Genomic DNA, 25,001 nt, shown 5'->3' with positions numbered 1-25,001 from the left:
ATTCAGAAAAGAAATTAAGGGATGCCATTAAATAAAGTTGTGAAACTTGTAGTTCAGCAGCTGTATTCAGTTTGTTTTTCAATTTCTCATTCCCATTCTTGTTTATTAGCTGTGACTCTGAGCTCAGAATTAAAACAAACATTTTAATGGTAGTATTTATGATTCTTTTAAAAGTGCCAGATTGGCCCCCTTGCTTAGATCTTGGTAGATTCAGTATGGGTGGTGTAAATCTGTTACTTTCAGTTATTTAGGGAGAAAATGAGTAATATTTTCTCGAGAACTTTTTTTGTTAAAGTACTGAGCTTTATTTTTTGGAGAAGTTTTAGATTTATAGCAAGATTGAGCAAAAATGCAGTTTCCATATAACTTCCATCTAACTGCTTTACCCACATGTACAGTTTTCTCATCATCAGATTCTGCACCTCTGTGGAGCATTTGTTAGAACAGTGGGTTAACCCACCCAGACACATGATTATCTCCCACTGTCCACAGTTAGAGTTCACTCATGGTGTGGTCTTGACAAATATATAAGACATATATCTACTATTGTAATATGCATAATTGTCCATGACAGTATTTTTCATCAAATTTGGGACTTTTTAGCTATTTCTTAAAACATTCTTTCTACTTCTGTGTCAATCTTTTTCTTATGGGAGTCCACTTCTTTGTGGGTTTGTGTACCCTTCATAGTGTCCACAGGTTTCAGATGGTCTGTTCATTTTCTTCATTTTTTTTTTCTTTCCTGTGTTGGTTTAATTCTGCTATTTGAGGCCTTTTAGAGAATTGTTTGATTTAGGTTATTATGCTTTCCAACTCTAGAATTTTTTTCTTTTTTTATAACATTATGTCTTTATCAATACTCTCAGATGTGTTCTCATATTTACTTTTAATGGTTTGAACATGGTTTCTCTGAATCTACACCAGAATTTGATATTCTTGCTATTTTTAAATTTTATGTTATTCTCTGTATAGGTCCTCTGATATTTACACACACACATATATGAATGATTTGAAAATATTTTCTTCCAGTGAGAAATTTGTCTTTTCGTCCTCTTACCTGGATTTTTCTCAGAAACAAAAATATTTTAACTGTTCGCTAAATCTAATTTATTTTTTCTTTTATGGATCATGTTTTTGTTGTCAAGACTAAAAAGTGTTCAACAATCTGGGACCTGAAGATTTCTCTCCTATGTAATCTTCTCATAGTTTTAGAGTTCACTTTGAAATCTGTCATCCATTTTGAGTTGTCAGCCATGTCAGGTTTGGGTTGTGGTTCCTTTTCTCCTCCATGGATTTATGATTGCTGCTGAACCATTTTTGAGACCAGCTTGAGCAACTCGGCAAGACCTTGTCTCAATATTTTAAAAAAAGGTCTAAAGATAGTGGAATGAGACAGACATCATTACCCTATGTACATGTATGATTACATGAATGGTGTGAATCTGCATGGTGTATAACCATAGAAATGGAAAGTTGTACCCCATTTGTGTGCAATGAATCGAAACACAGCCTATACAAATAAATAAAAATTTTAAAAAAGAATTTAAGGGCTTTTAAAGAATTTAAGGGATTATTGATAAGATCTATAAATGTGCAAAATAATACACATCATGTAATACTTTGTGCACCCAAACATGAGTAAGTACCCTTGTCCCTTCTACTCTAAATCTTGAATGTAAATAAAAGTTAAAACAAAACAAAAAAAGGTCTGGGGGGGATGTAGCTCAGTAGTAGAGCACTGCTAGATTTAATCCCCACCAAAAGGAAAGGAAGGAAGAAGGGAGGGAGGGATGAAGAGAAGGAGGGAGTACTAAATTCTTCCTACTCTAAACCATCCCGGGTTCTTTTTCATGCTATTCTTTCAGATGTGAGAGCTCCTTTCTTTCCTTTCCCTCCTTCTCTCCTTCTCTTCCTCCTTCATTTTGTGCTGAACTTTCATATGGGATTTTTAAACCTTGGTTTTGTTATTTTTTCCAATATGTTTTCATCATAAAGCAACAACAGTAGCCAGCTTGAGCTGCCTTATAGCAAACCATTGACTAGTTGACCTGAATAGCAGACATTCCCTGCCCCATGGACCCCCCAACAGTTCTGAAGTCTTTAAGTCCGCAATCATAGTTCTGAACAATTCAGATTTGGGGGAGTGATTTCTTTTTTTTTTTTTTTAATTAATTAATTTATTTTTTATTAAAATAATTTTTATTTTTACAGACACATTTGATTCATTGTACACAAATGGGGTATAACTTTTCATTTCTATGGTTGTACACAATGTATATTCACGCCATTCATGTAATCATACAAATAAATAGGGTAATACTGTCTGTTTCATTCTACTGTTTTTCCATCCCTACCCCCTCCCACCCCTTTTTTAAAAACCAAATTTATATATATTAGAAAGTTTCATTCCTATTTTTAATTCCATTCTCCCAATTCCACACACAAAATACCACTTTCATTATCCTAAACTATATCCCAAAAGGCTGGTCACTGCCTATGAATAAAATAGCTTCCTTCCCTAATGAACTTTTTAAAAAATTGGTTCTTTTAAGTTACACATGACACTGCTGAATTTATTTTGACATAATTATAAAAGCATGGAATATATGTTACTCTAATTCTGTTCCTTTTCTTTCCCTTCTATCCCTTTACCCTCTGCTCCTTTCCCTCTATTGTTCTTTCTGCACTTAATCAATTTTTTATGCTCTGGCAGAAATATCTTCTTAAGTGTCAAGAATTATCACTTCCCATCTCAAAAAGTTTTAAGTTGTTCCCCATTATCTTACTATTGTAGAATCTTATTCCCTTTTTTTAATTGAAGCAAAATTCACAAATAATAATAACTAAAGTGTGTAATTTGGTGGCATTTTTATAGTCATAATATTATACAATAATGGTTATTAACCCTATCTAGTTCCAAAACATTTTGTTTCCCCAAAATAAAATTTATAAAGCAGTCACTGGGGGAGTGATTTCTTCTTGTATTGTAGACAGGTCCCTTCTTGCTGTGTCCTTCAATGGTCTTTCCTCTGTGTGTGTTTGTGGGGTTGGGGGAGAGAGAGAAGGAGAGAGCATTTAACCATAATTACATCCTTAGATCCTTTCCAAATATATCCATACTGGGGGCTAGGGCTTCAACGGATGAATTTTGGCAAGGATGGGAATATAAACTTTCAGTACATAACAATACAAATGATAATCATTCTATTACTCTCAGTCTTGAAAAAAAAAATCACTTGACATCCCAAATTTAAGTTAGTTTATTTAACTATAGTTCTTGTATTATACTTCATGTTTACTTCCATTTTAAGATAATAAAACATTTTTGTAAGAAATTTCAAGGTTAATGATATTTCCTTCTTCAGCAGACTCCTTATTGCTGTGAGTATATTGTCCAAACCTGTTATAGCCTGGTGCCATTTACTCTTTCAACCTGGTCTCCCACATTTTCCTCCCCATATCTAGCTTCTGTGTGCATGTGTCTTCATATCCATCCCAAGTCCTCATGAATGGTAGGCAAATATTCTACCACTGAGCTACATCCCCAGGCCATATAAGATATATTTTAACTCCTTAAATGTTGTATTATTTGTCCTCTGACTGAAATTCTCTTGTGCATGGCTAACTCTTACTGGTCATTTAAGTTCAGTCCTAAATATCATTTGAGAAAACTTCCTTGACCCTATGTAAAATGTTATGTCCCTCTTCCTCCCTCACTTTTCCGCTTAAGTTGGGAAGTTAATAAATCTGCTTGGCCCATGCTCAATGCTTCATTTTCTTCATCAGTAAAATGAGGGCAAAGAATGTTATCTAAAATAACACATAACATATTATGTGACCTCCATAAATAGTAGTCGTTTTTTTTTTTTTTTTTCTATAATTATTACTTTCAGTACTAAGGATTGAACCCGGGACTTGGCACATGCTCAGTGATCACTGTGCCACTGAACTATACCCCCCAGCCCTTTTTATTATTTCCCTAAATTGTATAGACTGGCTCCAAACTTGCAATCCTCTTGCCTCAGCCTCCCGAGTAACTGGAATTATAGGTACATGCTACTGAGCCCAGCAGTTTGTCACTGGGTGTTTTTACTATTATTAACCTCCTTTGTCCCTGTTTCATATTTATTAGCACCAATTAGAGTATTCCTTCAATGTGTTCTTCAATGTGTAGAAGTAAGCTTTTATTTTGTCCTTAGTTATTAGGTCAGTAATGTTCACATGCTTCATATTGCATAAATTTGCATTGAATAATTGCACTAATTAATTTCACTGAAATTGTCATGATTTTGAAAAAACTCTAGCAGGGCAGAGATCAAATTTTTTTATTGTAATCATTCATGTATTGAATAAAACCAACCCATTTCTAAATTGTGGTTTCAGTAAGATTTGTCTCCCTCTCTGAATTATGGGGGTGATCTGTGATGATATGTTGAATTAAGTACATATATATATATATATATATCTCACAGATAATATTGGAATATGTAATAGATATTAATATAAAATATCTGTGGAAACCACTTAATTTGAGAAACAAGACTAATAGTTTGGACATCATAAAAGAGAAGTATTTTTTATTAAATTAGAAATTGAAAAAAGAGGAAGAAATCTTCAATTCTTGGCAATAAGCTTGACATTTCTAAAACAGACCTGGATGTCTTTAATTCATTAAATTATTGATCTGCTTTCCAGAGGCGTTACTTCTGCCAGCTGAGCTCCTGAGAGCTGTGAAGTACAACACATCTACATTGTAAATAATTACCCCTTCTTGGCAGGGAAATTGCTTTTCCATCCATTAATAAGAGCAAAATGAAGTTGAATCTCAAGTAAAACAGAATAAACATGTACCCCTTTGGATGCCTGACTGTGTATTTAACAGAACTGAAATTCCTCTGGTTACTTAATGCTGCATATTTAAAGGTTATGGTGGTTTGGAGTTAATTGTTAAAGAAGTTTAAATTGCAATTTTCTTTTCATAAAAGTTGTTCCCATTGTTTGCAGCAAGGCATAAAAATACCTTGTCTTGATTTTTGTTAATATCTATAATACCTCACAGCTTTGTAGAGTAATGTGCCTTGAGATTTTTCATCTGATAGCTTCTGGTTTATTACCACCAGCCTCCAATACTGTACTGTTAATGCAAAGGCAGCTTTGAGATTTTTTTTGCCCTTTTTTCCCACAGAAGGAGATGTTTCCATTCTAGGTCTGTATTTTCTCTCTAGTTTCATCATCTTGTAAAGATGTTATAGTTAGAGAAAAATGTGCAGGATGACTTCCTTTTAGACATAGTAGGTACAGTGCATTGGGCTCACAATACTCTTAGGGCTTCACCATGTTTTATTTCTTTAAAAAACAATAACAACAAAAGGGTAAAGTTTCATCTTAATGGAATGAAGTGATAAAATATAAATATAATTTTTTTAGGGGAAGGAGGGCTCACAGAAGCAAAAATATGTAAGTTCCATGAAAGTCCTAATGTGTCCCTGGGTCCTCAGTTTCCACCAATAAGCGAGGAACCCTGCCCCTTCCTCATCACTACTACCACCACTGTGTGCCCGCTTGATTGAGCAGATGTGTTCAATTAATACTCAGTGAATTGGTGAAATATGTGAATGCATATATTGGAATACTATGGAGAATTGTGGAGTAAATACAGTATATACACATTTATTTTTAAGTATGTTATCTCTGTTGTAGATAGCTATATTCTTATAAATGTGCATATAATAGTATAGCTATGTATATCTCACACATATACACACCTATAATAATATAGCTACCTAAAACAGATATAACATAAATACTTAAACAAATACAAGCCTAAATACACCTTTTTAAAAAAGGTGAAAAAGCATAAATGTAGTCAAGCAAGTACATGCAGAAAAGCCAAGGCCTTACTGGTTGTGAAAAACACTGAAGGTTCAATACTTGTCACTTCACCTGGCTGCTTCTCTGTGATGCCCTTGCCCTTCCTTAGCTTGAGGCTTTTCACTGTTCTCTCACTCAGATTGGTTATTTTCTTGTCAAACAAGAAAGTAAGTATTTTGAATGTTACTCTGAAAACAGTCCAAATATTTCTCAAGGACACATACATTTCAAGGGAAATTTATTATGTACAATAGGGTGTGTGCCTAGGTGGAAAAAGGTGTGGGATGTCTAGTAGGAGCAGGGATAGAGGACCAGAATATAAATACGAAAACAGTAAGAGAAAGGGACTCCTTAATAGGATGAAATGAAAAGTATGATTAATTCTACTATGTATCTGAAGTATATAAAGGATGATACCTAGAATGCTAAGAAAGTGGAAGTTGTGTATATTAATTAGAATTAATTAATTAATTCATTCATTCATTAATTAGAATTAAGTATAATCTTTAAGTTCTAGAAGTATAAAGAAATGATTAAAAATGAACTAACTTCATTCTTTTTCCTTTTTTCTAAGATTTAGTTGGATATAAAATACATGCCCACTCAGTGATTTTGTCTCATATATCAGCCATTATTCTTATATTCTCGTTTTGTTTTACTTATTTGTTTTGCAGTTCTGGGAATTGAACCCAAGGTCTCACACATGCTAGACAAACTTTCTACCATTGAGCTACATCCCCAGACTTTAAATAATTTTATTTTGAGACAGTGTTTCACTAAGTTGCTGAGGCTGGTCTTGAATTGGATACCTCTTGGCTTGGCCTCCCTAGTAGCTGGTATTACAGGTGTGCCCCTCTATGTACCTGGCTATTCTTTTATTCTTACATATACTCTTTCTGAAACTTACTCATATAATTATGCATTGATAATGATCATGTGAGTAATCAAACCTAATATCTAGAGACTTGTGTTAATTTCACACGTTTGCTCATATACATAAAATGTGTAAACTGAGGTACAAATTGGAATAGAATACATGGTATTTTTGAAATTTTTATCTTTTGTCTAATCATAGTTGGCTACTTAGTTTCTGAACTCCTAGACTAAAACTCTGGTTTGTTTCTGTTATCTTTTCCTGTGTATACAGACCTGTGGATTGCCTGGTTCTTGGTGTTTTGAACACCCATATGTCCAAGGGGCACTTCTAAGATGCATTGACCTCTTTTTTTTTGGACCCCTTGCTGTGTATCTGTCTCTTTTATCATCTCCCTCTCTGCTGTGTTTGAGTCATTGTCATTCATTCTTCCTTCCGTGAGTAGAGTAACTGTTCTAGTGTTTTACCTTTCTAACTGATCTGCTTAGCATCATGTCTTTTCCCTTTCTCCATTCACTGTATGTTAAACCATCAAGTTTATCTTGTTGGTTTATCCCTCTGCTGTATTTTCATTTTTATTTATTTTTATCAAAGTGTAGTGTATATAATTTAAATTGCAAAGATTTTAAGTGTATAACTGCTGAATTTACACATGCACACACACACACAAACACACACACACACTCTCTGTATGCAATATCCAGGAAGTTTAAAATATCTATTTTACATGTCTCTGGAAATTTACCTTTCCAATAACATTTTATATTTCTACCACTAAAAATGTGCACAAAACAAAATGGTATGCATTGTATCCTCTTATTTCTGTTTCCTTTATCATGCTGTTCTTGGTATTTTACTTTATTGTCCATTCTTTGTATCAAATTCCTGTAAACGTGTATTCAGAGTATGCTTTAATGTGAACTTTGACCAATCATTATCTGTGATATTAATTTTGAATTAGGTGAGTGCATATTTCTGTATATAATATTTTCCTTGATGTCAGTTTTGTCTAATATTGTAGTGTAAATAGATCTTAAATACCTAGCATTGTGATATCTATCTATATATGTATATATCAAACATACATACATATATCTGTATATATATGTATGCAAAACACAAGCACTTTTATCTTTAGACTTCTAAATTTATATTTCCTAGTCTGTGGATTTCACTTATCACATCTGTTCATTGAAATCAAGCATGTTGTTTCTAAGGTTCTTTTAAGATATCAAATTAAGAAAGTTTATCACTTGTTGTTTTCCTGAGTAAAGTTATGAGTCAAATTAATCTTCTCAAACTATACTTCCTTATCTTACCACTTCTCTTTCTTTATCTAAGTAATTTAACATTTTTGCAATTTTTACTGTTGCAGGGAACCTCTACCTTATTATGCAAGAACAAGAAAAAAATCATTGTTATGATAGTAAAGCCTATTTTCATAAAAATCTTTCATCACTTTTATGTCATGCTATGCTACTGTTTTTGGTATTATTAATATTTACTAATGGCTAAATTTATTTAAAGTGACTTGTTTAAACCAAAAGTAATCAACACAAGCTAATTCTACATTTCTATGAAATTTCAAAGGAGCTAAAAGTAGCCAAATCAATCTTGAAAAAGAGGGGCAAATTTTGGCAACTTGCAGTATCTGCATTTCTGACTCAATCTACAGCTTCATTAATAAAGAAGTCTTTGGAGTTTAAATATAGACAGATCAATACAATGAAATAGAATACAGAAATGGATCAGACTTAGTCATTTGATTTTTTGAGAAAAAGTGTCAAGGAATTCAATACAGCAAGGGTATTCCCAGCAAGTGGTGCTGGAACAACTGGGATATACTTTTGGGGAAAAAAATGAACCTTTACTTAACAACACACATACACACACACAAGCACATACACAAATTAAGTCAACATGGACAATCGATGTAATATAAAAATCTAAAGTATTGAACTTCAAAAAGAAATCAGAATTGTATTCTTGTGACATTGAAATACAGAAACATTTCTTAGAACACCAGAACCACATATCATAGAATTATTCATCAAAATTAAGTCTTCAGCTGGACCTGGTGGCACATGCCTGTAAAACCCAGCTCTTTCGGAGAATGAGGCAAGAGAATCACAAGTTTGAGGCCAGCCCAGGCAACTAAGGGATGTTCTGTCTCAAAATTAAAAAAAAAAAAAAAAAAAAAAGCAGAGGGTCCTGGTTTAATTAAACCATCGCTGGGTTTAATCTCTAGCACTTCAAATAATAAACAAATTTGTGATAGGTATGTAAAAGTAAATCCAATTATGAATGTGCAAAACATTTGAACAGTCATATCACAGATAATATTCAAACAGCCAGTAAGCACATGTAAAACTTATCAGCTTCTCTGATCATCAAGGAATATGGGAAATTAAAACCATGAGAAAGTATAAAATGCTCTTTGAAAGATTAAAATTTGAAAAGACAATACCAAATGTGTGAATGTAAGATGATACAGCCACGTTAGAAAATAGTATTGTTTCTTCTTTTCGGGTAGGGGGAGTGGTTGTTGTTTGGATACAGAGGATTGAACCCAGGACCTTGTACTTGCTAGGTATACACTTTGCCACTGAGCTACATCTCCATCCTTTAAAATTTTTTTTGAGTCAGGGTTTTGTTACATATACTGGGCTAGTCTCGAATTTGGAATCCTCTTGGCTCAGCTTGTGGATAGTTGGGAATACAGTTGTGGATCGGCACACCTGGTTGGCAGGTTCTCATGAAGTTAAACATTTTAATATATAACCCAGTCATTCTACTTCTAAATAATCACCTTAGAGAAATAAAAATGTATCCATAAAAAGACTAGTACTTGAATCTTCTTAACAGTTTGAGTCACAATATTAAAAATCTGGACACTGCTGAGGAATAGATAAGTAAATTGCAGTTTATTCTTACAATGCAACAATATTACTATGAATCAATGAATTAAGTACTGTTACTAGCAGCAGATAGGTTCAGGATATACTATTATTACATTTACGTTATATTCTAAAGCAGGTAATACTAATTCATTATGACAGATAGCCAATCAGTTGGAGCCAGGTGAGTAGGGAGGAGGTGACAGACTACAAGTAGACACAAGAGACATTTTTCTGATTTTTTAAAAAAAAACCTTAATTATAGTAGTAGGTACATAGCTGTCTATACTTGTTAGAGTCATCAAACAATATTTAAAATGAATGCATTGATTGTATATTTTGACATATGAGAAGAAATATACTGAATCACTTTCCTAAATATCTATTTTCATAAATAAATCTATTGGAAATAATGAATAATGTAATACTTCATATTAAAATCCACTGGATATGGCCAAAGATGTCTTCCTTAGCCCAACAATTTCATTTGAAGTGAAATAAAAGAATTTAAGTAAAAAATATTAAGACACTTCATTTCTAACTGCTAAAAATCCAGAGGATGCATAAAAGTTAATAAAGTACATGAATAAGAAAAGTGTCACTGATTTAGACTTTTGTGCATGGAACATATCAGGGCAATATTACCTACTTTATTTTAATTTATATTAGTTACGGACATATAGAACTTTAGGAAAGGATCAAATAAATCATCTCCTCTTTTATTTGGTAGTGTTTACTTCATTTTCTTTTACAGGATGTTATGTAGCATGTTTTATAAAGATTTATTGTGGGGTCTGGTGGTGTAGCTCAGTGGCAGAACTCTGGTGTAACCCTGGCATAATATGCACAAGGCCCTGGTGTGATCCCCAGCACGGGGGGTGGAGGGTAGAATAACAACAATAAAACATTGTAAAATTACAAAGATTTTAGTATATTCTGGGCTCCTTAAGTGGAAAAACACATTGATGAGTTTGATTATTGGCATTTTTGAGCAGCTGAAGAAACGTAAGCTTCTTAAAAATTTGATGCTTTGTATATGGATATTGAAGTCATTATTTTTAAGCATTCTTATTCAATTGGAAAGTTAATAATCAGACTTTAATGGGCTATAATATTGTAACTGTTTTATGTAACCTCAGTGAGTTAGAGATTTCTGTTGGTATGAAGATTCTTGTATTTATGTTTACAAATTTGACTTTAAGCCTTTATAAATAATTTGTCAGCTTGCATGTGTTAAAGTATTGATTAGAAAGTAGTATGCTACAAGTATTTTTGCTAACATATACAATTTTTTTTATGAGTGATGCAGTCTGAATTCCTGTAAATATTTGTTTGACCCAGCATATCAGTGTTTATTTCTCTTTTTGGAAGAGAGTGTGAATAACTGGTAATTTGTCTTCCAATTCACATGTGGGCACATGATAAAGAACCATACAATTAGATAGGTGTTATAAATAGGATATGGGAAAAAAGACAAACCTCCTCATGTTTCCAAGATTTTATTGCATATTCCCAGTGCAGCATTGCTACTCTTTAATTTTGCTTTTTGGTCTAACCAGCTGACGCCCAGTTGAAAAGACTTATGTTCTTATGAGGCCACAAAAGACTTAATGTTCATTCTCCAGCTACCTCAGATTTGGGAGAACGCTGTGTACCATCAGCAGCTCCAGTCTCCACCCTCTAACACTAACGCTCATCTATCAAACCTGAGGTTGAAAGCGAGGGAGAGGAAGCTTCCAGATAAACATACAGCAGTGCCTAAACAGCTAATCACTCTAGGCTTCCGCTTCCAGGCCCTATAATTAGAAGTCCTTCTTTTCCTTGTATTCCCAGATGACGCAAATGCTTTTTGTGGCTTGGCACCTCATTTGGGGTGTGGGTTTAGTTTATGGCCAGGCCAGAGTCTGGTTTAGTCTTCTGATGCTGCATAAATAGGTCTCAAGCCACAGTCTACTTTGTATGAATTTTTCCTTTTATGTATATTTGCTTTTTAACTTGTTTTCTAGAAAAGAGAAAAAGCTTACCATTTCCTCAACAGAATGTGTGCAAAAGACAAAATTGTAAATTAGAAGAAAGCACGTGAATATGCAGCTCTATACTAACTTTTCTCTCTGCTTTTTTAATTTTTTGTATTATTTTAAACCTTTTGTAAAAATGTAAAACTCATTAGTGGATTATAGAAGCCACATTAATTATGGAATAGTTGTGGAAATAGAAAATACTTGATATACGATGACAATAGGTTAAAGTTTTCACTGGACTCTTTCCTGAAAAATTCGAATTGGTTTTACTTAATAATTACTAGGCAAAAATAAATGTCTCTTTAGAAATCTAGAAGTATATTGACAAGTGTTTGTGTTTGAATGTAATTCATACATAAAACAATTACATAGATGATTCGGTAAGTCAGGCCTTCTATTTGAATGCTCATTCTGAATAAAATGTCAATATGATTTTAAAAGAAGTTATAGGGAAGCTTGTCCGTGTTATGTAAGGAATATATATGTATTATAAATCCTAGTTCATCTTATCCTGTCAGAATGATCTTTGTATTAAATTATCTATCAGATGCATAAAATCATTTTTTGTGTGTGAGGAGATGGAGTCTGAAGACAGTGGTAGAACTGTTAGAAATGACTCAGCAAAAAGTAGGAGGGACAGGAAAATACTGTTCAAAAATACAAAATGATTTGTTGTTTGAATAAAAACAATGGAAGAATATAAAATGTGTCAATGGTGAAATGACCATAACTTGGTACATAATTAATAAATAAATCATTAAATATGTAATAGTTAATAGGCTATTAAATTAAGGGTAATAAATAATGCTTTTCACCATCTAAAATGTGTTCTCTTTGAAATAACCAGGAAAGTGTCATGTGATATTTTACCCTAGTAACCAGAGTCATGCCTTAGTTACAGAAATAGCAAGCTCAAAATGTACTTCATCTTTTCATTAAATGACTACTTTATATCCTTACATATTCTTAATATTCTTTCATGCCTTTTTTTCTCAACAAGGAAGTCTTGAAAGTTAACTGACATGACTCTACTTCTTGAAAATCTGAGTAAACTAATAAACCATCCTTCTTAAAGAAAACACTTGTAAAATCTGCACAAAATACAAAGGAACAGACATACAAAGTTAGATATGTGTAATATAATCTGTGGAACAACCCATTAATATGTAACCTAAAGATCTAGAGTCCCCAAACTCATTGGTAATTAAAAAATGAATATTAAAAATAATCAAATGGTGAATCTAATTCCTATTCTACCTATAGATATACTAAATGCAAATGATCTAAAAATACCAGTTGAAAGTCAGACTGGATTAAAAAAAGAAAAAGACTGCATTTATCTACTATTTGACTCATTTTATTATTTTAAAAAATTTGGATCTATTTTTTATTTTACTGTTATATACCTGACAGTAGAGTATAATTTGACATATTATACATTCATAGAGTATAATTTATTCTAATTAGGATTCCATTCTTGTGGTTGTACATGATGTGGAGTTTCACAGGTCATATATTCATATATGAACATAGCAAAGTTACATCTGATTCATTCCACTGTCTTTCCTATTGCTCTCCCCCCTCCTTTCCCTTTGTCTGATCATTCCCCTTTGTCTGATATACTGAACTTCTACTCTTTTCCCCCTCCCCACCTCTGTTGTGTGTTAGCATCCACATATCAGGGAGAACATTCAACCTTTGGTTTTGGGGGATTGGCTTATTTCACTTAGCAAGCATGATGGTCTTCAGATTCATCCATTTACTGACAAAAGTTATAAAGTCATTCCTTTTTATGGCTGAGTAATATTCCCTTGTGTATATATAGCACATTTTCTTCACCCATTCATCTGTTGAAAGGCACCTAGATTGGTTCCATAGCTTAGCTATTGTGAATTGAGCTGCTATAAACATTGATGTGGCCCCACCACTAGTATGTTGATTTTAAGTCCTTTGGGAGTATACTGAGGAGTCAAGTGGTAGTTCCATTCCAGGTTTTCTGAGGAATCACCACACTGCTTTCCAGAGTGGTTGCACCAATTTGCAGTCCCACCAGCAATGTATGAGGGTGCCTTTTCTCCATATTCTTGCCAACATTTATGATGCTTGTATTCTTGACTGTTGCCATTCTGACTGGAGTGAGATGAAATCTCATATAGTTTTAATTTGCATTTTTTTAATTGCTAGAGATGTTGAACATTTTTTTCATGTATTTGTTGGCTATTTATATTTCTTCTTCTGCGAAGTTTCTGTTCAGTTCCTTTACTCATTTATTGACTGGGTTATTTGTTTTTTTGGTGTTAAGTTTTTTGAGGTCATCGTATATCCTGGAGATTAGTGCTCTATCTGAGGTGCAGGTGGCAAAGATTTTCACCCCTTCTGTAGGCCGTCCCTTCACTTTCTTGATTGTCTTATTTCCTTTGCTGTGAAGAAGACTTTTAGTTTGACACTGTCCCTTTTATTGATTGTTCATTTTATTTCTTATGCTTTAGGAGTCTTGTTAAAGAAGTAAGTGCCTACACCAATATAGTGGACTGTTGGGCCTGTATTTTCTTTGAGTAGGTGCAGGGTCTCTGGTCTAATGCTTAGGTCCTTGATCTATTTGAAGTGGAGTTTTGTGTTGGGTGAGAGATAACTCATTTTAAACACATTCATCTCAGTACATATAAACTGAAGGGAAAATATATGCTGTGTATGCACCAATCAAAACAAAGCTTTAATGGTTATGTTAACCTCAGAAAAAGTAGAATTCAGAGCAAGGAAAACAAACAGGATTAATACAGGACCTCATGTTAATAGGATTGATTTGACAAGAATTCCTAACAATCCTAAATGTGCTAAATGTGTGTGAATCTTGAAAGTTAACTCTAAATTTTTTTTTTTTTTTTTTTGCGGTGCTGGGAATTTGAACCCAGGACCTTGTGCTTGAGAGGCAAGCACTCAACCAACTGAGCTATATCCCCAGCCCAACTCTAAAATTTTTTTTTGGTGTGTGTGTGTGTGTGTGTGTGTGTGTGTGTGTGTGTGTTACTAGTGATTGGACTCAGGGACGTTCTACCACGGATCTGCATTCCCACCCCTTTTAATTTTTTTATTTTGAGATAGGATCTCATCAAGTTGCTGAGTCTGGCTTCGAACTTTTGATCCTCTGCTTCATCCTCTGAGTAGCTGGAAATATAGGCGTGTACCACCTATATTCTGAGCTAGCTTTAAACTTTCTGAGCTGAAATAACTGTTGGAAAAAAAGCATATCTACAATTTTATTTGGATTTTTCTTTTTTGGGGGTACTGGGAATTGAACCCAGGGTGGCTTTAACACTGAGCTACATCCCCAGCCCTTTAGCCCTCCCCATCCTGCCCTTTTTGAGGCAGGTTCTAAGTTGCTTAGTGCCTCACCAAGTTACTGAGGCTGGACTTGAACTTGTGATTTTCCTGCCTTACCTCCCAAGCTACTGGGATTACAGGTGTGTACCACTGTGCCGGGCTTTGAATATTTAACTCAGTAATATTACTCAATAATGGAAAAAGTACCCAAATAATCATAAAGATATTAAAGATACAAATAATACTAATGATTAACTTGAATTAATACTTAGGGAGCACTCTGGGTGTTCAGTTGAATATGTAACTGTTACCAAGCTACATCATATTCTGAGCCATAAAACAAACAAGTAATTCCTTATTAAAATAAAATTGTGCTAGCAATAACATTATCTGAAAAAATACCCAAATATTTGAGAACTAAACAACATACCTTCAAATAACCCATGAGTAAAAGTGATAGTCTCTGGAAAATATTCAGAACTGAATGTAAATAAAAATGCCTCATATTAGAATCTGCCTTGGGGGGACTTTATACCTTGCATACTTACAGTGAACGCCTTTAGAAACTTGAAAAAAAAAAGAACAAAAAATGAGAGTAAAGGAAATACTAAAGACAGGCAAAAATCAATGAAATTAAAAATAGAAAACCAGAAAATCATGAAACCTAAGTAGGATGCCTTGAAAAGTTCTCGTCAGACTGATCATGAGGAAAAGAGAGAAGAACCCTCCACAAATTGTCAATATCCTCAAGGAAAAAGTGGCCAGAAGTAAAACTCTTAGATATTAAAATATGCCAATTCATCAATTTCTAAAAGTAGTTCATTCAAGAAAAATATTTAAAAATTTTGAATCAACCAAGTTCAAAATCAGAAAATTTGATAATGTAAACTGAGCATCCTTAATCTGGAAATTCCAAATTTGAAATGCTCCAAACATCCAAATCTCTCTCCCCTCTCCTTGTAATAGGGCTATATAATCCAGGGTCTGCCACTGAACTAATCCCCAGTCCTTTTTAAATTTTATTTTGAGACAGGTTCTCATTAAATTACTGAGGCTGGCCTGGAATTTGCGATCCTTCTTCAGCCTCCTGAGTGACTGGGATTACAGGGGTGCAACACTGTGCTTGGCAAGAGCATGTCTTGATATGTTGCCCAGGCTGGTCTCAAATTTCTGGGCTCAAGCAGTCTTACTACTTCAGCCTTGAAAGTCACTAGAATTGCATGTGTGTGCCATATCTAGCTGGCAAATTTTAAACTGGTTAATGAAGTGGGAAGTTACTAGTGTGGTAAGTGAATATACAGAATAAAATTGCAAAAAGATTTGAGTTTTAGTTCCATGGGTATTGTAATTTTCATACTCTTGTTCTTGAAATGATTATGGATTCTATTATTTCGGTCCTTTAAAACTTCTTTGGCTGGGCTCGGTGGCACATACTTGTAATCCCAGTCTCTCAGGAGGCTGAGGCAGGAGGATCTCAAGTTCAGAGCCAGCCTCGGCAATTTAGCGAGGACCTAAGCAACTTAGTGAGACCCTGTTTCAAAATAAAATACAAAAAAAGCCTGGGGATGTGGCTCAGTGTTTAAGGGCCCCTGGGTTCAATACCCAGTATAAAAAGCCAAACCAAACCAAAACAAAACAAAACAAAAAACTCTCTCAGCCCGTGACATTGAAAAATCGTAATGCCTGCACATCTAATTTTCATACTCTGTCGCTTTACTGATATATCACCAAGTTGGATGTTCCTAATAAAAAGATGTTTTAATTTTTCATTTTGGAAATTTTTATGGCCTTGCTATTTTTTTTATTAGTAATGATTTAAGATTTACAAGTAGTTTTTGAAAGTGTTTTATATCCACATACATAATAATTTTTATTTTTACTCCCCCCATCTTTTTTTTTTTTTTTTTTTTTTTTTTTGTCTTCCAGGAATGCTTTTAGTCACAACAGACACACTTGGCCATGACTTTCACGTCTTCCAAATTCTGACACATCCTTGGTCCTCATCACAAAGTGCTGTCCACCATCTGTACACTCTTCACAGGGGTGAAACTGAAGCTAAGGTAAATTGTGCATTTTTTCAGAAGGTGATTTCAGTGTGTAATACGACATCTAATCTAGTTGGTGCTTTTTTTCATGTTGAAGCTTAATATTTGTGAGAAAGTATTGTTCTCTGTGATAGAATGGATGAGAGTAAATTAAGAAAAAATTTCCCCTTTTGGCCCAACAAATACATAAGCAATAGATGACCACTTTATGGCTAAACATTAAAAGAATTTTGATGCAGGACTGGGATTGTGGCTCAGTGGTGGAGCACTTGCCTAGCATGCATGAGGCACTGGGTTAGATCCTCAGCACCATATACAAAATTTAAAAAAAAAAGTTAAAAAAAAAGAATTTTGATGCAACAGTGTTTCAGCTTATCAACTTATCCCATTCCTTCCACTCTTCTACCGTTTCTTACTCCAGAGAAAACACATCATTCATTTGATGTTTTTTTCTCCAGACCTTTTGGTATGTATTTTGGATGTGTTTACATATCTAAGTATGTACATACATATGTGAACATGCATATACCTATAAATACACATTGACAAAACACAAAATAATTTATTTTCTTAAAGAATATGAATATACTGCAGTCTCTTCACCATGGCTGTTAAGAACTAATTTTTTGCATCTGTCACCACCCCTGCAGTTGGTGACATGATCATCCATTGTAGTGAAAGATCATCCATCATGAAAATCGTCAAATGGTACAAATCAGGGCTGGCTAATCATTTTCCTCAGAGAGCCAGTGCTTAAACATTTACACTCACAACTGGGCAAGCCTGCATGGCCCACGGACATCCATACATGTACTTCACTGGGCGTTGTCTTAGGCACCATGTTTTACATGTATTTAATAATCTTAATATCAGTATTGCTGATAGATACTCTATATTACCTTAGTAAAATGCCAAATAACTTTTTGTTTCACAAAGGTGTTGGCTGTGCATTCACCAGTACACCACTCTCTATCATTCTAGCAGATAGTTGAATGATCCTATCTGATTTATTGAATATTCCTTATTTTCTCAAAGCCTGAAGTGCTGTTTCACCAAAGTAAGTGCCTATAATAGGATGAAATATCTTAAATATATAGAAATTAATCTGTTCAAAATGAAATATAATGACGAAAAAAGGCATTGGACTTTACTGTAAGTAGCCTGTTCCTTTCTATTCTGAAAATTGATAAATATAGAGAGGTTATCTGGGATTTATCCTGACTTTCTTGTGTCAGTTTAATAAGGTAACTGAATGAGGGAAAGTTTTTCTGTGAAAGACTTACAACAAAATAAGTAGAAGAATAGGATTTTTTTTTTAAATGAATGGATAATCATCAGTCTAGTTTTAGTTGGTTAGTCTTACATTGCTAAAGTGAAACAGTTACATATTAAACGAGTATGATACAATGTGGTATTTACAACATCATCTATGATTTATTGTTACCCAGCCTTTTAAATTAAACCTCTTTCTAAATCACCTTCTGGATATATTTAGTAGATTTTTTTTTTTTTTTTTTTTTTTTGGAACTGGTGTTTGAACCCAGGGGTGCTCCACCACTGAGCCTTATCCCCAGCCCTCTGTATTTTTTATTTTGATACTAAGTTGCTTAGGCCTTTCTAAATTGCCTTAGCCTCCCGAATTGCTCTCATTACAGGCATGTTCCCCCATGTTCAGCTATAATTAGTACTTTAAAGAACATAGTGTGACAAGGGAAAAAGCACCATCAGAATACAACTAGCCAGTTCTAGAATGTTCTAAAATATAAATGTGAACTCTTTTAAAAACAAATAACTTTAATAGGAAAACAAAAGTTGGTGTTTAGGAGGGGAAAGGTGAACTGTTATAGACTAAGGCAGACAGAGACTATCATCTGAGTACAAAGCATGGACATCACTGAATCCTTTTTCACACAAATCAAGGCAGAAAAAATACTTTTCACACAAATTATGAGATGATTTTAAAATGTTAAAAACCTCATTTCTTGTGATACAGCAGTACTGCAATTGGTATGGAAATATCTGTAATTTCATTTCAAATAATCTAGCAGTAGCAGAGCATACTTTAGATAATACAACAAATGAATGAGAAAAGAAAATGTAGGGAACAATGAAAAAAAAGATGTTTTTGAGACAGTTGGAGAATATTGTTCAGCAACTGGATATTATTTGATATTTACCAAGTGTTACTAAATTTCTGGTTGTTATTAAATTGCTAATTTGCATTAAAATTCTGTTAAGACAAAACAATGAAAGATTTAATAAAATTTATAAAATGTTAATAATTATTGAAGATAAGTGATATTTTTGTAAGGTGATACATTTTATTTTATTTAAAAAATTTTTAATGTGGTGAACTTTAGCATTTTGAATATATTTAGAAATTTTTCTTGATAAAGTAAAAATAAAACCTGTCAGTATTATGCTGTTTTATTTATTTTATCTTTATAACATGATTTACTGTTCATTTTCTGAATCTTTCTTAGCTGTTGTGTTTAGAGTAACTCTGTTGACCGATGTAAAGAATCCTGTGGAGATTTTTTATATGGATTGCATTGAGATTACATTTTATATTATTAGAATTAACATTCTTATGTTACAGAATTTTTGTATGTAGGAATTACTACAATTTAGAATTAAACCATTGTAGTATGGCAAAATACTAGTATGGCAAAGTACTACTATTTTCTATCAAATTCATATCTTCCTACTTTGGTAGACTCTCCTATGAGATCAAGTAGTTTTTAGCAAATTTTCTTTGTGAAATATATTTTCTGAAAATTGCAAGAAGTTTTTGTTTTTATAGTTTTATTTTTCTACCTTATTACCTTGATTAGGAACTATAAACCATTGTGCAATATAGTAATGAATTTTGAATCTTTGCTTTTATTGTTTTACTTTATTTCTATCATCTTTGTTTTATAAGTAATACATAAAAATATCATTTGGAAATAGTTTTAATTTTTTGAATGTAAGTTTTGTTCAATCTTGAGGCATACAGAGCAAAAGCATCAGTATTACCCATTGATGTGTTTGCTTCTGGAACTGCTTTGCTTTATTGTGACCTGTTGTGTCGTCTTCAGGTCCCTTCCATAATTTACATAGGTGCCCCCCGACCCACCACCGTACTAGGGTTTGAAACCCAGAGCAATCTACTACTGAGTTTCATCCCCAGACCTTTTTATTATATAATACTACTACATTATTATGAACAGAATTAGCCAGACACAGCAGTTAGTGCATGCCTATAATCCCAGTGACTTGGGAGGCTAAAGCAGGAGAATCTCAAGTTTGAGGCCAATCTAGCATCATCCTAAGCAACTTAGCGAGACTAAAAAAATAAAAAATAAAAAAGGAGACTGGAGATATAATGCAGTGCTCAAACACCCCTGGGTTCAATCCTTAGTACCAAAAAAATCTAAAACAAACAAAAACCAGTGATTTTGTTGTTCTTTCTGATTTGAGTTCTAACATTTACAGATTGATAGTTTTTAATAGCTATATGCTCTAATTGCCACTTAATATTATAAGAAAAGCCCCAATTTACTGCTTGTTAGGATCTCTGCATTTTTATGGTCCTAACTGTATTTCAGCTTTAGTTAAAATATTTAAATCTAGAATTCTTATCTTTTACTGTACATTTTTTCTAATTTTTATTCATAATGCCATAATTCAGAAGATATGAAAAAAATACGCATTTTTCTTTTTTTTTGGCATCTTTTTCTTCAAATCAGTTATTGTATCCTGAGGTTAAAGTTGAGAAATTTTAGCCCCCCCTCTTTTAAAATGTCATGGTAAATGTATGTAACAAAGTGTACTATCTTATGTATTTCTAAATGCACACACAGTTCAGTTGTGTTAATTAAGCACATTGCCATGTTGTGCAATAATTACCATCATCTGGGTAATCTTAGTTTCTGGCACTAAGTTTTTTATACTCTTGACATCAAACATTTAATACTAGCTGTTCCTGGATAAGAATCTGTAGAATGGAGTTTTAGGCATATGCAGTATGGTCTCATTTCTTCTAATGTTTCCCTCATGCAAATTATTGTTTATGTGTAAATTTTAGTTCACTTATGGGCAAATATGGGAATATTCCACTTCTCATAAATGCTGTGTCTGCCTTTTTTCTCATAAATATAATGCCTGCCTTCCTCCCTCTTTGCATCCTTCCTTCCTTCCTCTCTCCCTTTGTAGTACTGGGTCTTGAACCCCAGGATACTCCATAGAGATACTATAAATTGCTGAGGCTGAGCTAGAGCTTGCAAGCCTTCTGACTTAATCCCAAGTAACTGGGATTACAGGCATGCACCACCATGCCTGACTAATGCCTAGTTTCTTCCATCTGGAAGAAATGAGTGTGAAACCTGTTTATTACATCTTTTCTTTCACAAAACACCTTATATAATAAGTACTTTTAAAATTGCTGCTAAGGTTAATAACATTTCTTCTATTAAGAGTTTAGTTTAGAAGCTGGGAGTGGTGATACATACCTGTAAATCCCAGCCACTAGAGAAACTGGGGCAGGCTTATCTCAAGTTTGAGGACTACTTCAGCAATTAAGAGACATTTTGTCTTAATAGAAATAATGAAAAAGTCGGGGGTGTAACTCAGTGGTAGAACACCCCTGATCCCCATTCCCCCTGACACCACATATACACAAAATGGGTTAGAGGTGCATCAGTTGGATCATAACTTACATTTGTAGTTTTCAACATTCATGTCAAGAATTTCACTATTTCTTCTCAATATAAATAGTCAACAAATATATGAAAAAATGTTCAATATCTCTAGCAATTAAAAAATACAAATTAAAACTACATTGAAATTTCATTTCACTTCAGTCAGAATGGCAATTATCAAGAAATACAGGTAACAATAAATGGTGGCAAAGATGTGGGGAAAAGATTCACTCATACATTGCTGGGGGGAGGGACTGTACATTGGTGCAACCACTCTGGAAAGCAGTGTGGTGATTCCTCAGAAAACGTGGAATGGAACCACCATTTGACTCCTCAGTATACTCCCAAAGGACTTAAAATTAGCATACTATAGTGGTGGGGCAACATCAATGTTTATAGCAGCTCAATTCACAATAGCTAAGCTATGGAACCAATCTAGGTGCCTTTCAACAGATGAATGGATAAAGAAAATGTGCTATATATACACAAGGGAATATTACTCAGCCATAAAAAGGAATGACTTTATGACTTCTGTCAGTAAATGGATGAATCTGAAGACCATCATGCTAAGTGAAATAAGCCAATCTCTCAAAACCAAAGGTTGAATGTTGTCCTTGATATGTGGATGCTAACACACAATGAGGGTGGGGCGAGGGAAAAGAGTAGAAGTTCAGTATATCAGACAAAGGGGAATGATCAGACAAAGGGAAGGGAGGTGGGATAGCAATAGGAAAGACAGTGGGATAACTTTCCTATGTTCATATATGAATACATGACCTGTGAAACTCCACATCATGTACAACCACAAGAATGGAATCCTAATTAGAATAAATTATACTCCATGTATGTATAATATATCAAAATGCATTCTACTGCCATGTATATCCAAAAAGAACAACAACCACAATTTCACTCTTTTCCATATCTAGGAAGAATTAATCCTTCTCTTTAAAATTTTTTTCTCATTTAATATTCTTTCTTAGACATCTTGACTTATACTCCAGTACAGTTCTTGTTTGCATTTTGACTGGTTGTGTACTTGTCTGTCCCCATTAATATTGGGTTATACTTTAAAAAAATAAATTGTAACTTAATTGATTCTTTTATGCCTAGAGTCTTTCACAGATCTAGACTCATTTTCTTCCTGGAACCATTTAAAAGCAGGTTGTCAACACTGTTACCCTCTATGCTTGAACATGTATTTACTGCAAATGAAAACATTCTTCTCATAACCATAAAATTATCATCAAAATATCAATAAATTTCTGCCATCTAATTTTCAAACTTCCTTTGACTTTGTTGCTTGTCTCAATAACTAGCAAAAGGTTCTAGCTCAGAAACTTAATTGTTTTCATTTTGGAATAATCTACTTCATTTTAGAACAGTTCTTCATTATTTACCATTCATGATTTCAGCACACTTGAACACTATGACCTGTTTATTTTGTGGATTGTGCTTCAGTTTTTTGTCTGACGTTTCCTCATGATTAGATTCAGGTTACTCATCTTTGATGAGAATGTCACAGAGGTTTTGCATCCTGTCAAGAGGAGCATGATTTTGATTTATACCATTATTGATCATTTGGTTGGTGTATCATTGTATCATTTTATTCTCATAAATTCCTTTTTTCCAATGGGTTATATTTGTTTCAGAATTATTTATTTTAGTGCTCAAAAAGTCCCATATTTGACCAGTGGGAGCCCATTAACTGTAAATTGTGTCTTTCAGTTGTATCTCCACCATTCTTTGAAAATTTTTTACTTAATTCATTACTAAATTGCTTACTATTAAGTTTAATTACTATTAATTTTTGTTTCTTTTATATGGAAATTTTAAGATGAGCATTTCAGGCGAAGATTTAATATTCTAGTATTCTGCTGGGCATGTTTTATTTCTTTACTGTTTTAAATCCTGTCCTGTCTCTTCTGCTATCAGTTTGTTTGACCTTATCTATAATCTTTTAGTATTTGGATATTTTAAACACCTAATACTTATTTTGATACCTTCTTTCTATTAATATTATTTCCACTTAATTTATCTGTATGTCCAATCTGGAAACAGAAACTTTTAAGTTTCTTGATGTCTATTAGAACAGCATCTTATACATGTTTGGTACAAGTGTTTGGTGTTGCTAATCCTGTCCCTATTGAACAGGTAGGCAAATCAAATAGAACTTATTAAAATGATTTTGCTCTAGGATACACCCTGTAATTTAGAATTTCTAAACAGCAAACATCAAGATCTAAGATCCTCAGTTAGTGACCATAAAATTAATTTTTATAAAGTTCTACTAGAAATTATTTTGAACTGTTAAAATTTAGCCCCAATCATTAAATCTGTACAGCATATGATCTATCTAACCATAATTGTGTACTTCAGAATCATATTAATCTGAATTATTCCAAGAACTCTGAGGGTTCTTTAATCAGGCAAGGAAAAAAAAGTATGTGGATCTAATTATGTTAAATTAAGTTGTTTTGTGGTCTTTGACTTGGAATATCCTCTGCATCTGACAGTAATTTTCCTCATAAAGCACATATGCAGTAAGAAAATAGTCCTTGTTTCAACAATAACCTTACAAGTATTTTGTCAATATAGTTCTATAATATCTTCCTCAAACTGACTCATTTTTTTTAACTTAATGTGCTAATTTTGGTAAATGTCATAATTGCTTTTGTACTATCTATACATCAGACCAGTGTGAATTTTTCCATATCAGAAACAGTACTGCCAGATAGTATGACTAGTATTTTTGTCAAAGGGAAAGGCACATATTTAATATTATTGATTAATACTATTAGATGGAAATTTGAGATAAAAACAGATTTTTAAAGTGTGAGTATGTCCCAAATATTGCCTACTTCTGCTTATACAGATATTCATATTTAATTGGATTTTCTATATTTTTATTTGGAAAATCTGGCAATCCTGTGCATGCCTCTATGGTAATGGGATTTTCTTCAATTTCCACCCAAACCCTTAGTTTTATGCATATATAATTTACATAATATAAAATTCATTTTTAGGTGATAAAATTCAGAGGTTTTTAGAATGTCAGCCATTATCAGTATCTTATGAAAGATCATTTAAAATACACCTCTCACTAATTAGCTATATGCTTACATGACCAAAGACAAGCTAATTACTTTCTCAAAGCTTCATCCTAAAATGGGTCCTATACCTACTTCACAGGATTTATTGAGACGAAAATCACAAATGCTATAAATACAGTTCTTAGCAAAGCACTTGCCACAATGATTAACAAAGTATCTTATGAGTGCTTCCACTGT

The 25,001-nt window shown here is 33.3% G+C and overlaps 1 protein-coding gene across 1 annotated transcript in view; it reads left to right on the top strand.

Annotated features, from left to right (window-relative positions):
• The window catches only part of BCAS3 (BCAS3 microtubule associated cell migration factor), a 568,797-nt gene that overhangs the window by 180,509 nt on the left and 363,287 nt on the right, over positions 1–25,001 (top strand). The window contains 1 exon segment of the mRNA XM_079131371.1: positions 16,911–17,044. Within this exon segment, the coding sequence (XP_078987497.1) occupies positions 16,911–17,044 (134 nt within the window).

The sequence above is a fragment of the Sciurus vulgaris genome (genome assembly GCF_902686455.1).
Source record: "Sciurus vulgaris genome assembly, chromosome: 3".
Taxonomy (NCBI): Eukaryota; Metazoa; Chordata; class Mammalia; order Rodentia; family Sciuridae; genus Sciurus; species Sciurus vulgaris.
The sequence above is the reverse complement of the archived record's forward strand: the minus strand, read 5'-3'. Positions and strand labels throughout refer to the sequence as shown.